The 14,804-nt window shown below is 45.0% G+C and overlaps 1 protein-coding gene across 1 annotated transcript; it reads right to left on the bottom strand.

The window, feature by feature from the left end:
* Nucleotides 1-12,312: 12,312 nt before the first annotated feature.
* LOC135374305 (uncharacterized) lies at nt 12,313-13,371 on the bottom strand. Its single transcript, XM_064607288.1, has one exon. The coding sequence runs from the start codon at nt 13,369-13,371 to the stop codon at nt 12,313-12,315; it is 1,059 nt and encodes a 352-aa protein (XP_064463358.1).
* Between the last annotated feature and the right edge of the window lie 1,433 nt (nt 13,372-14,804).

Here is a 14,804-nt window from a genome sequence, read left to right as displayed (position 1 = left end):
GAGGAATATGAAGATATAATAAAATTGCACAACCGAGTACAGGCATCACTGACCTCAGAAAAATAAGTGTAACCTAATTATATGACACCAAAACAAAAATAGCAAAAATACTCATACGAGAAAAGAAACGAGTCCCGAATCGAGATCAGCTTGTTCCGTCTGAACTACACTTTATCTCTCGGCAAATACTGGAGCATGGTGCAAGCCCAAACAGCACAATGTACTGAAATTCAAGTGCAGGGGGGTGGCCGGGTAGGTGGAGAGCCTTGAACAGACCCGTCAAACTAAAGAACACTGATAAGACACATACCGTCCACCCCCATTGCAGTCGACAGTCAGTACATTGTGCTTGTGCATCGTGCAATCGTGCACAATAGGAATTATTTGTGGAGTTGGAACGCGAACAGTGTGACAAGGCATTGCGAATGTGGTGCCATCTAGTTTTTCAAAGATCGAGAATCAGAGATGCGCCTGGACTGGTATGCCCTCAGAATGTCCTATTTATGTAATTTCAGACGCAATAAGAAGTACTGATACGCACCAGTAGTGCCAGCTTGTCCATGACCCTATATGTTGACGCTGGAGAGGCTAACGACAAACTGCCAGATGAGAACGGCGAGTCTGAGGCGGTGATGGGGGATGATCCTCGTCTCATTTCAGGAAGCCGTGTTGCGCGCCTACTGGAGCCCAGCTTTTCCTCGACTTGACATCCACCTGAGTGAAAGAGCAGGACACGACACGAACACGGAGGCATTACTGTGGAAAGAAGTGGAGCATCACTGTGAAATGAAAGAAACCACCTGCGCTGTATGAATCACAAGAACCACAGCCTTAGTTATAGTTGATTCACCTCTTTCCCCCATAGTCTTTGTTCCACTTCGTGAAATTGTGCCTGACTTCGTGTTTTGCTGGCATCCGCTACCACATCTACTACTCGTACATCTCCCTTGAACGCTTTCGTATTGCATGCTTCTGGCTTATGCCTGTGCTCGCGTTTCAGGTTTCTCGGATGCCTCAGCACTGCGCATCTTGAGGTCAGTGAAGTACGTTGGCCGCGTCGTGAATATTGTTGGAAATTGTGTCAGAGCGTTGTCTGCGAGCACCAGTTAGCATGCAACGCAAAATCAACATCAGTAATAATAAACCTCTACCCGATAAACGTCATCATGACTTTGGTAGACAGACTGAAACCGAAACAGATTGGAAAGGGAGAGCTGGGTTCCACGAATGGGCACATGTTTGCTGCCTCTTATGGAAAGAAAAGTAGGACCGAAGGTAGCTTCCCTTTCAGAGACCATCGTAATCCCCTCAAGACCGAAGCTTTAGTGCGCGACCTTGTTCGCCACTATCTTTGAAAGTAGTTCAATTCTATCAAATTGGTGCCAGTGTCGAACATTATGACGTCATTTGTTTACAAACAAATAGAGGTCTATTATCGAACCCAAGTTTTGCACAGAAAATGCATAAGTATTGCACATTTTACTTTTCAAATTACTCGAAAATTGCTTATTTATAAATAGTGCATAATCTTACTCAATGCAACACTTGTCGTAGATTTTGTTTATAAAACTCGGGTTGTAGAAAAATAATAACTAAAAAGATAGAGAGCAGACACAGAGGAATAATTTATTTGAAAATCGACGACGCCATCTCGAAGAAATCACCCCGGTGCACGAGGGTTGCAGGGACAGACCTGTGGCAAAAGAGTTGCAAGGCATCACACCAGATGGCTCCACCGATGTCGGTACGCATGAAAGAGAGAGACAGAGCAACAAAATACTGGAGGGGAATAAACATGGCAACAAGAAAGACACTGTTGAACAAGTATGAGATCATGTACAAAATATTACTCATTGGGAGGGAAAAGGACGAGCGCGAAGCTAGCCATCGGGGCGCTTAGGCCTAACTACAGTGTTTGGGCTCATTCTGATTTGCTTGGAACACAGAAAAAGTACTAGGTGCGGGTAAAAATTCAAGAAGACACTGCAAATCAACTCTAAACATGGGGCAGTGCATACACTGGTCATGTTCGCATAAAACGAACTCACAGCTAGGCAAAAATGTGCCAAGACCAGACACGTCGGGGAAAAGGTTTAACCACTACGGCAAATGACTCATCCTTTGCCCTGCAGCCATGGAGCGTCCGCTCGCGTCGACAGCCAGACCAGGCTCCCACAGCTCCCCATAGAGCCCATAGTTTGAGATAATTCATGCAACACTGGGCATGCAAGCAGTGAAAAAGCACGGTGATGCGTACCATTCGGCAAATCAGGAGTCAGTTTGGCTCCCCTTTCGGCCGGTCCTGACTACCATCGACTTCTCATCGTTTTCATGTCTATTCGCTCGTTATTCCGCATTTCAAAACAACTAAGACAAGTTTTGAACAAATCACATACGTTTAGTGCACAGTATTAACTGAGAAGTCCCTCAGAGTCCAAAGCTCCTTGCGTTCGTTGACAGACTGCAATCAAACCGTGAAGTGGGCGGAGCTAATAGTGACCAATCAGATGGCCTAGAACTGGATTTTGGCTTAGAATTGAATTAAAATAGGCTTCTCTTGGATTCGAGAGAACTCTTGGCTGTAGGACCTCTCCGTCTACTACTAAGCTCTCTGTGCCGTTCCTTGATTGGCCTTGTCCGTGCCAAAGGACGCTCACCGATTCGCCTTGCCCAAGTGACGTCTACAGGAAGGGTATTCAGGAATGCTCTCAGTATCCGCCATCTGCTGTTGCCATTTCATTACATTAAATTGTAGAGAAGGAACTCCACCAATTTCCCTCGCATTTTCGGCGCCATTGTCTGTGATGAACGAGGAATAGAATGACAGTACTGTTCAGGTACCCACCGCGACGAATGCGATGCTCCCCTTAAGTTACACTCACATGCATTTGTTTACTCACTGTTGCCGCCCACCTTGACACATACCGATTCAGTACAAGCAGTTATCTTATTGGAATGCACTACCTTCAGAATTATTTTCCTTTTACACGGTGCTTTAAATGCATGTGCAACTGCAATTTAACTGCAATTTAATTAACGTCCCTAGCAGAAGACGGGGTGTTTAAGCAAGGTGTACCCTGCCACCAAGTTGCTGGCGGCCTCGGTTGGCGGGTTCGAACCCGCGGTCTCAGGATCAGAAGGCGAAGTTTATGTATTTCCCGTAGTCGATCAACAACCTGTTAGATAAGTTACACTTAAGAAGAATTATATATGTATATCTTGCCCCTAAATTGTTTTTTATTAAACAAAGTTATCAAGTTATGCTTCAAAATACTTTCAAATGACTTTTCGGTAGAACATAGACTATATGAAGGCAGAAAAAATAGGCGATTTCAAGGTGCCGGTGGTGAGAAAATCAGAAAGTGATATTTATACGGTAGGAATGACTGATTTATTTACACACGGTAAACATTACTTTCGTGCACGAGACTGCGCTTCTTCGGGTTACAAAAATATAAACATGGTTTGGTAGAAATCCAGCGAACCGGCAGAGAACTCCCTTCGTGGTTTCAGTAGAAGAGTTTTTTTTTCCTGGCTTTTTTAACGCTTTTGAAGAGAGGATTCGAAAGTTGCGAGATTTGTAACTCTGTCATTTACCAGGGTGAATGATTTTTATTTATGATTGGTCGATTTTCATCATTGATAATGTCGATTTGGAGCGTACGATATATCATACGTTCCTCCTTCCTCATGGCGAGGTATCAGTCTTTGAAGATCCGCTAGTACACAGCGCACACGAAAAATGTCGTCCGTAGATGGTAGGAGTGCCACGAGTATTCGAGTACCCAGTACTGTTAAGTCTGTATATTACGCCAGTCCTATGTGGTTTCTTCTCTCCTCGTCTGCTAGCATCCGTCAAACTGCACACTTCATATATGTTGGTGCCCGGTATTGCAGTTTCCACGTGCATTCGGACCAAGCTATGCGTGCAGCTTGTATATCGCCAGCTGTCCAGCGCTGCTTTCTATCCGTTTCGCGCGGAGGAATTTTTAAAGAAAATTCCTCGTTTGCGCCGCGAAGCGACTGTGGCTATGAGCAGCGTACAGACATGGACAGATGGAAAGAGGACAGCAGGAAGGAGTGAGAGGCAGAGTGGTTGGTATGCGTCCTCGGGAAAACATCAGACAGCAGAGATGGTGCGGGGATTGGAACCCGTTTCACCTCACAGTCTCGGCATTGAAAGCGGCCACCCTAATTACTTGGCCACGCCAGCTGGTCCTCATAGTGGAACATCGTTGCGACCACCTAATTACTTCAGCCCAACACGCAGTAATATATTGTCACGGATGAAAACAGACGAGCGAGACGGCGAATAATAGGCTACCGCTTTATTCTAGCTGCTTAGCTGGCTAACGCGAGAGCGGTAGCTCTTAGACAGGACTAAGGTAAAAGAATAATGCTCCGACTGGGAGCTCACAAACTTTTATGCACAGCGGCGAACATTGTAGAAAGCGCGCGTCGGTGGAGAGGAGGAAATACAGAACCCAGGCAGTACAATGTACTGAAAGTTGAGTACAATAGGGGTGGGCCTTGAACCACCTAGGGGTGGAAGGCCTTGAACAGACTCTTGAAACTAAGGAACATTGATAATACACGTACCGTCCACCCCTATTGCACTCGACTTTTTGTACAATGTGCTGCTTGGGAAGCCTCGTCGGCCGGTCCTTGATTGATGTGAGCGAAGGAGCAGATGCTTCCAGGAGGACCGCTTGCAATGCAGCGCGACGTGTCGCGAGTCCCAGCCCGTCGTTCGACGCCTCGGTGCCTGTTGTTGTTGTTGCGTGTGTCGCCCCAAAGACGATACGTGGCAATGTTACTATGGTTTCCTAGCAACAGGTTCGGCTCTTGTTCTCTATCCTGGGGACATGGAGCCAAGCGAAGTGCCTCTCGTGCAGGTTACTTACGCCCCCTGGTGCCGAGCCGTGGCGCTGGTGGTCTTATGAAAGCGTCGTCCTGCTAGGGAGTATGACACCCTGACGGGTCCGGCTATAGACAAGACTGTAGTCGAAGTCACTTTAAGTGAACGTTGCATCTATTCAAATCAGCCTGATGGTAAAGAGTGCCTGTCACGACCTTAACGTTCACTGTCTCTATTACGCATTATCGATATGTAGTATGTATAATGCACCGACACGCCGAAATAACTATACGGGCTTCAACATCGCCGATGAATTAGTTACATTTCTGTTCCATTAACTTCAATTCTAACAGTTCCACTTCTGAGTAGGTTCGCAACCTCTGACTCTTAATTGCGTGACAGCGAAAATAGGTGAGGATAGTGAAATAGCGAATTAGAAAATGGTGGAATTTTGTGGCAAATATATCGGAATGCATGTGTAATCACATACTGAGGGCACACGATATCGATCCATAGTGTGTAATTCCAAGTGAAGGCTCCGTGCGTTCCTATCGCTTTATCAGTCGTTTTCGTGCCGACGGCGCACAAGAAGAGGCCTTATCTAGCCAAGAGGCCGTCAAATATAGCGTTTGCAACAGGTTCTGAGAATTGATAAGCACCCGCATTGCATTGAACACTTTGGAAGCCGCCGTTTCTTAGTATTATTTCTTGACAACTCCAAAGACAACTGTTGCCCTGTACGGCGAACAGGCCGCAACAACTGGAGAGGAGGATTGCTCGTGATTGGCGGACGAAGTTCTCACGTGATCAACTTAAACCAGACGTCACTAATCCAGTGGCTAAGTTGGAATGGTGAATACGGGCAATTAAGTTTAAGAAGAACAATATGGCTATATTTTCTCCTGAAATTCAAAAATCATTTAATTTGTTTTTCATTAAACAAGGTATCATAGGCTGATTCGAAACAATTTGCTATATATTGTTTTTTCCTGGTTTCTTAAACCTTTTTTTAAAGAAATGATTGGAAAGATTCGAGTTTCGTATGATTCAAAGAACTTTCCTTGGTTTTGGATTCGAATTGGGAACCATCTGGATTCATCCCACCTCTAATATGAATGCGTAGTCCTAAATAGTTTATAGTTACCTATTTATCCTTTCTCACCATTAGTTTGCTTTTTGAGTCTTAAGTTTGGCCCAATATTATCATTCACTCTAATTTACTTGTTATTGTCGTCGTTGTTTCACGTCGTTGTGCGAACTTTGAATGTTGGTGTCTTTTATAAAACATTCATCGATTAGACCACTCTCGAGTGGAATTGTTCTTCATGGCTTCGTGCATTCTTATCGCCTTATCAGTTGTTTTCGTGCTGGCGGGACCCAAGAGGAGACCTTATCTAGCGAAGAGGCCATGAAACACTCCGTTTGCAACAGGTTCTGAGAATAGATAAGCACCATCATTGCATCAAAGTCTTTGGAAGCCGCTGTGTTATTTTTTCTATTATACAACTATATATTACAACGGCTGGCATTACGGGGAACAGACGGCGACAACTAGAGAGGAGGATTGCACAGTTTTCCTGGTTTTAACTAGAGAGAGCACAGTAGGACTGGCTAGAATGTCTGCTCAGTTTATTAATATATCTGCATCGTCGAAGACTTTAGAGCAGCGAGGAATGAATTTACGAAACAAAAGGAAACACATCTTACACGCGCGCATGACACGCATGCATACAGATATAAATGGATGCATGTAAACAAACTCTAGTTGTACGACAACATAATCAGAAAACAAAGCGCTATTCGATTCACAGGCAACACTATTTGACAAACTCTTCCACAGTGACATAGTGCAGTTGAAGGAAGACATCTGTTCCGAAGTCATATTCTCCAAGTTGTCTCGAATGATGGACTACAGAAGACATATTGTAGGGAGAAGCAAATACCCGGAAGGTTTTAAAGCAGTTCCATTATAATACACAATCTACAAACACATTTACCTCGAATATCATCACTTAATCATCATTTCAGGAACATTTCCGTCGTCAGTAATACAGAGACAAGGCAAATATGGCGTCACCATTTCAAACGTTCTCCATTGGAGCATTCTACAAACGAATAACCTTCGTGTGGGTAGCGTTAACTTTACAATTTATAATCTCCTTCGCATTACCGTCTATTTAGGACTTGTGCCTTATGCGTACTTCGTCTCGAGATTTTATCGGCCACATCGAGCACATCGACTGACTCGAATCTTCCCTATAACGCCAGAGGAGCTGCAAAGCTGTTTGCCTTCTGTAGTCCAGGAAGGGTAGAACAGAGTTGCATAAGGTCTGGGAAGACAAGAGGGATTGTACCAAAGAGATTGCGTAATGTCTTCAATCCAGAAATTTAAAGAAAAATGCTTAAAAGGGAATCTCGCCCTCACTGTGGGGGAAAGTGACAACAATATCCTCTCCTCTATTAAATTTCCCCCGCATTAGACCACCTTCATTTACTAAGGTACTCGCTCCAAAGCAACTATATGTGATGACGTCATCTCTGCTCTCTCAAATAAAGCATAGACTATGAATGTGAGTTCACCACTTTCTACACTACTATACTTCAAAGAAGGTGAGGTGAGGTCCCCGATGCGTATATTTTTCACTATTATTTATGCTGCGTTGTAGCGTTTCACTGTGTAGTTGCGATTTTTTTTACTGTTCTCACAGGGTTCGTAAATTATTTTTTATCAACTGTATAGCGTATTTTTAGAAGCGGAATTTTCTTGCGTTTATCTTCCCTGATCCTGCAAGTCCTCTGCGACTCATTGTATATTAATATGTATTGTCACAGTAAATAACGTACGCTGCGTCCGGAAGGTGATTACTTAAAACCCCCAGGGATCACCGCGGAGCGTGCCCTTGCTTCTCCTCGGATTAATGTAAAGCGTCACTCTCACCGATGGTCGCTCAGAATTCCCACCTATTTGTGCCGTCTGACATTTTTTTCCTTTTTCGTTGGGCGTGTTACGGTTAATTCAAATGTTCCTCATTAATGCTACTATCCCTAAATATCTGCGTAGTTTGCCCAGCATTGCCCGCCCTCTTATCGTCTCACGCGATGCGTAGCATCCGCAGTGGGAAACAATCTCACTTGCCATCCCTTCTCGTGTCTGGTGGTGTCTTTCTGAACAATTGCTGTCGTCTTTTTCTCATAGTTCGTTATATAAAGTGTGAGTTTAATGATGTCCTCGCTAGGAAAGGTAACCTTAGGTGGTCCGCAGGTACGAAAACAACTGATAAGACGATGAGAACCCATGAAGGCATCACGTGAAGTATCCTCTCGAACCTTATCTATTTCTTAGTCACCGTGCAGTGAATGTGTGTAAGTGTTGCTCAGATAGGGTATAAGACTTTGTAATATATAATATTTTTCCCTTCTAGATTAATTAATGCAAATTATGATACACATTTTTATATTTGTGTAGTTTTGTTATGTATAAGATATTACAATTGTAACGGTCATTCATGAATATAAACGTAATGTGATGATGATGATGATTGGAGTTTTAATGGCGCATTAACTACATAGGTCATAATGCGCCAACACTGTGATTAAAATAAAACTAGCAAGAAGTAGGTGCAGTACTTAAAAAAGGAGAGAAGTAACATCTAAACTACAAGACTAAAACTACACAAGACTTACAATTCCAGTGTCTTTTAAAAAATTAAAAATTCTGCTGAAGGGGATAATAGCCTCATCGCCAAGCAAGAGCGCTGGATGAAGAGGCAAAAAATGCGTATAAAACTCTGTAAAATGATGCTGGCGATGGATTTCGTGGTGTGGGCAGGTGATAAGAATGTGGATGACAGAGAGGAGTTCGCCACAGTGCTCACACAGTGGCGGCTCTTCTCCACAGAGTAAGAATTTGTGCGTGAGGAAGGTGTGGCCTATCCGCAACCTCGTTCGCAGAACACTCAAGAGACGATTTTCCTGGCGGTCTCCGTAACTTTGGATGTGTTGCTTAACTAAGTGTAGTTTGTTGTGTGTCTGAGTGTTCCAGAAACTCTGCCATTTTGAATACAGTGATTTCCTAAGTGCTGACCTAATATCATGCATCGGTATCTCAAAAGAACTGATGTCTTTTGAAGCTGCGGCAGCAGCAGCGCGGTCAGCAACCTCATTGCCTTGTATGCCTGTGTGGCTAGGCACCCAGCATAAAATAACTGAATATCCTCTCTTTTGTGCCACACTCACTAAGGACTGTGCACGCTGAATCAGAAAATTCTTTGGTTTGCGTATGCAGCAAATAGCATTTACAGAACTTTAAGAATCTGTATATATAACTGCAGACTTGATACAGCCTTGAAGAAAATGCATAAGTGCAAGGATGATTGCATAAATCTCTGCGGTAAAGATAGATGCTATATTGTTTAGACGATGTGACCTCACACATGTGCCACAGGTCATGGCACAGGTCACACCTGCACTAGACTTTGATCCGTCCGTGTAAATTTCTGTGTGAGTCCCAAAACTCTCCCTCAGATGTGCAAATTCTTGCTGTAGTACATGTGTAGAGGTGTTGTGTTTGCTGTATTTAGTCAAAGAGGTATCATGGCTTGGAAGTGGTTCCCAAGGTGGGACCACCTTCCCATATTCAACAACTTGGCAATTATAGGAAGAAAGATTGTGATCCCCAATATCTCGTTCAATTCTCATTGAAAGAGGGGGGACTACTGAAGGCCTGTTAATAAACAGCTGTTTGAAACGTGTACTTTTAACACAAGTCAGTGCGGGGTGTTGTGCATAACTCCTTATTCTTAGAGCATATGATACTCCAAGATAAAATCGTCTTCTGTTCAACGAATATTCATGGGATTCCACGTACAGACTTTCGACTGGAGATGTTCGGAACGCACCAAGGATAAGCCTGAGCCCTTGGTGATGAACAGGGTCTAGGGCTTTCAATACAGATTGGCGGGCTGAGCCGTAGACGATAGACCCATAATCTATCTTGGACCGAATGCAGGCACTATATACACGGCGGAGTGTCTCCTCGTCTGCACCCCAAGATCTATGAGAGATGATTTTCAGTAGATTCAGTGACTTCACACATTTTGCCTTCAGGTTTTGAATATGGGGCTTGAAAGTGAGCTTTGAATCGAACGTAATGCCAAGAAATTTGCATTCTGATTTCACAAGAATGTCCTGTTCATTAAGTTGCAGCGCAGGAGACGGAAACACTCCTCTGATTCTCGAGAAATGAACGCAGATTGTTTTTTCAGGAGAGAATTTAAACCCATTATGTGAGGACCATTTTGCCATTTTATTTATACACAGTTGCATCTGTCGTTCACATCTGGGTAAGCTCGCTGAACAACAAGATATCTCGATGTCATCCACATACAAGGAAAAGGATATAGAGGGTGGGATGACACTGGCTATAGAGTTGATTTTGATAAGGAATAACGTGACGCTCAGAACAGAGCCCTGCGGGACACCATTCTCCTGCACAAACAAACGGGATAAGGTAGTTCCCAGCTGAACTCTGAATGTTCTGTGTTGTAGGAAATCAGCAATACATTTAAAGAGACGACCCCGTATACCGAACGAATGGAGATCCTGTAGGATGCCATATCTCCACGCAGTGTCGTATGCTTTCTCCAAATCAAAGAAAACTGACAAGCAGTGTTGTCTCCTGACAAAGGCTTCACGGATTGTTGTTTCTAGACGAACGAGGTGGTCCATTGTGGAGCACCCCATTCGAAAACCACATTGAAATTCTGATAGGCACTTATTCATTTCAAGAAAATAAACCAGACGGTTATTGACCATTCGCTCAAAGGTTTTGCCTATGCAGCTTGTCAAAGCGATGGGACGATAACTGGCAGGACAAGAAACTTCCTTTCCGGCTTTCAGGAGAGGGATTATGGTGGCAATTTTCCATGCAGACGGTAGTGTCCCCTGTACCCAAACGAGGTTGAAGAACCGAAGTAAACATTTTTTTGATATGTCAGACAAGTTCTGTAGCATTGAGTATGCAACACGGTCTGGGCCAGGAGCAGTCGCTTTTGCTGACAACTAGGAGCGTGACAATTCTATCATAGTGAAAGGCTGATTATATCCAAAACAGTCTCCACCATTTGCTGAAATCTTTTGTTTTTCGGACCTTTGTTTAGTTTTAAGGAATTCACTGCTATAATGGGAGGAACTTGAAATGCTTTGGAAGTGTTCCCCAAGTGCATTAGCCTGTTCTTCTAGGCTTTCGCATACCTGACCGTTAACTTCTAAAAGAGGGACTGAATGACTGATATGTTCTCCTCTGATTTTGCGAAGTCTGTCCCATACAATTTTGGATGGAGTATTGCAAGATAGAGAAGATATGAAGGTTCGCCAAGAGGACCGTTTAGCCTGTTTTCGTGTCCACCTGGCCTTCGCTCTTGCCTTTTTGAAAAGTAAAAGATTTTCTGAGGTGGGGTATCTCCGAAATGTACCCCATGCACGATTTTGAAGTTTGCGAGTTTCCTCGCATTCATTATTCCACCAGGGTTTAGGTCGCTTTGGGAGGCGACCAGATGTCTGGGGAATAGATACTGTTGCTGCATCAAGTATGACGTTGCTGAGAAGACAATTAGCTTCTTCTATCATTATACTATCAAAGGGAATTAAAGATAGGTCACTTCTTTCTGAAAACTGCTTCCAGTCGGCTAGTTGGAGTTTCCATCTAGGGGGGCGTGTTGTTAGAGGGTTCACTGGCGCAAGATATTTTAACACCACAGGGAAGTGGTCGCTCCCAAGTGGGTTTTCATCTACAGTCCATTTTATCTCTTGAAACAAAGATGGACTGCAAAAGGACAGGTCTAAGGCTGAGAGAGATTGACTTGACGAGTGTATGTATGTAGGTGCCCCTGTGTTTAAAATACAGATGGATGTTGATAACAAGAACTTCTCTAACATTTTCCCTCGTGTGTCCGTTCTTGTACTGCCCCAAAGTGGGTTGTGAGCATTGAAGTCACCCAGAAGTATAAAAGGGCTAGGAAGTTGGCTGCACACATTTTCTAAGTCTCTTTGCGTAATTGTGCCTGATGGTGGCAAATAGATTGAGCAGATGGTGACTATCCTGTCTAGACACACCTGCACAGCTACAGCTTCCAAGTTTGTAACTAGGTGAACAGCTTTGGTTGGGAGAGATCCTCGAGTGACGATCGCAACACCACCGGATGCACGGGTGGCGTCAGTTCGATCTCTTCGAAAGACATTGTGTCTACGCAGTGGATTTTGTGTTTGTGTATTCAAATATGTTTCTTGAAGACAAAAACATGATGTGTTATACTTCTCGAAAAGATCGTTGACGTCATCTACATTAGATAGTAACCCACGGCAATTCCATTGGAGAATTGTGTGCTGCATAATGATTGCAGTACTAAGAAGAAGGACATGTGTCAGGAACTTTTGCCGACTAGGAAGAGCTTTCATTACCTATTTTTTGTTGGGGGTGTGACCCGTGGCCTCGTGGGCTTTTTCCGCGCGGCCGCAAGCTCCTTGTCAGATATGTCAGGCAGTGACCCACTCCCCGACAGACTAGCCTTATTCTTTTGGAGGACTTGGGAGCTCGTGCTCGCAAAGGAGCGCTCAGAGCTCGTCTCGTCCTCGCAATCCATGGATGTAACCTCCGTGGACTGTGAGGACAGGAGTGGCGCCGGTGTTAGCGACGCCACAGGAATTTCGGGAGTTGGAGGTGGATCTGCACCTCCTTGGATCTGACTTGCGTTGGTCTGGGTGAATATTGACTGCTCGGTCTGGGTGTACTGTGTGACTAGTTTTACTTTCTGTTTTACAGCTGTGGCAAAAGATTTCTCGAAAAAGATGGGAGCTACTTTTTTCCTGGCTTCTGGGTAAGTGAGGTTCTGCGTGACTTTAACATGTAGGACTTCCTTTTCATATTTCCATTTTGCACAGGATCTCGAGTAGGATGGGTGGTTAGAAGAGCAGTTGACACAACAGTCTGGCCCTTTGCATTCTTTTGTTTCGTGGTCAGGCTTCCCACACCGTGCGCAACAGGCGGAGCCACGGCACGAGTCGGCAGCATGACCGAATCTGTTACAACGGAAGCAGCGCAACGGATTTGGGATGTATGGGCGAACTTCTGCTGACAGATATCCTACTTTTAACTTTTGAGGCAGAGTCGGGCGATCAAAGGTAAGAATAATATTGCGGGTTGTAATGTACTCATTGTTCTTTCTTATTTTTATTTTTCGTACATCTATGACGTCCTGGTCTTTCAGGTTTAGAAGAATTTCCTCAACGGGCACGTCGATGAGTTCAGATAGGGCGATGACGCCACGGCTGGTGTTCAGTGTCTTGTGTAAGGAAGCTGATATTCTTTTTCCCAACATTTCATTTGTGTTCAGAATGACCTCACAGTCTGTTTCAGAAGTGCACTTTACTAACAAGTCGCCAGATCGCATGCGCTTGATCTCAGGTATATGTCTAGACAGAGATGCCACCGCCTTCTCGATGAAGAACGGCGACATCTTACCCAGGGGGACTATCTTTTCTTTGTCATTTCCTGTTGCTGAAAGCACGATGTATTTTGCTATGAAGTTGGTAGACATTCTTGTTTCAGATACTTCGGTCCGGGGACGTTTGCCGCCCCCGATCGTAGAGGAAGAGGAATTTTTAACCATGCGCGGTTTTAGAAAACGGACGCTCCTAAGAGTCGCTCACGTTTCACGTCCATACGCGTGAGAAGGTCCCGGACTTTTAAGGAAAACCCATCGGCCGAGGCTTGACCAAGACCCCGACCGCCACCGTTCAAGGCTTCTACCCTTCGCCTTTCATCCCCTCGGCACGGTACGGATAACACCTTGGGACTGGGGGCTAGGGTCCGTGGTGGCGCCACTCACCAAACATCAGCGTACGCTGATGCCCCCTGCGGGGCAAGAGCAGAGATGACGTCATCGCGTATGGTTGCTTTGGAGCAAGTACCCTACACTCTTAGAAATGAACTACACCACATAGCACGCTCCTAGCCAACCATAATCCCGAATGACAACGTTCTCGACCCTGATTTGTTTAAAACCACAGGAGAGGCCGGTACAAACTATGCTCCTCCTCCCGTTTTCAACAAATCTATGACGAGAACGTTGCCATTCGCGGTGATGGTTGGCTAGGAGCGTGCTATGTGGTGAGGTTCATTTCTAAGAGTGGAGTAAACGAAGAAAGTCACTGAAAAGGTTAGCCAGCTGTAGGACCGGAACTTACGGGCGTGAAGGCGCGCGGCACCCAAGGGGAGGCGGGGCCGGGAGAGGGGGCGGAGTCAAGGGAGGGGGGCGTGGTCACGCTGGATGATCAGGATTGTGAAGCGCCTGAAAGAGAGCCCGGATCTGCAGTGCTAGAGAGCGCTCCGTGATAGCCGGCACGGCTAAACCGCCCCGATCACGCGTGAGATACAGCTGTGACCTCCTGACCCATTCAACTCAACCAGCCCTGACGTGTTGCGAGTTATGGCGACCCGAATGACTGTAGGTGGCAGACATACACTCTTAAAAATGAACTTCACCGCATAGCACGCTCCTAGCCAACCATCATCTCAAATGATATCGTTATCTGCCCTGATTTGTTGAAAACAGGGGGCGGACGCCTTTTTTGTGACAATTATGAACAGCATAAGTGTTACAGAAAAGGCGTGCGCTCCCCGTCCGGCCAACCATTATCTCGAATGATATCGTTATCTGCCCTGATTTGTTGAAACCGGGGGGCGTACGCCATTTCTGTGACACTTATGCTATTCATAATTGTCACAGAAAAGGCGTACGCCCCGTGTTTTCAACAAATCAGGGCAGATAACGATATCATTCGAGATTATGGTTGGCTAGGAGCGTGCTATGAGGTGAAGTACATTTTTAAGAGTGTAAGCTTACCCACATTGTAACTGTTACCGCGGCGATCACCGCAAACGCGAGAT

The sequence above is a fragment of the Ornithodoros turicata genome, unplaced genomic scaffold (genome assembly GCF_037126465.1).
Source record: "Ornithodoros turicata isolate Travis unplaced genomic scaffold, ASM3712646v1 Chromosome53, whole genome shotgun sequence".
Lineage (NCBI taxonomy): Eukaryota > Metazoa > Arthropoda > Arachnida > Ixodida > Argasidae > Ornithodoros > Ornithodoros turicata.
Note: the sequence above shows the minus strand (reverse complement) of the source record. Positions and strands in the feature narration are given on the sequence as shown.

Bases quoted from the DNA above. Each gene is read 5' to 3' on its own strand.
- LOC135374305 (XM_064607288.1), bottom strand. From the start codon at position 13,371: ATGTCGCCGTTCTTCATCGAGAAGGCGGTGGCATCTCTGTCTAGACAT.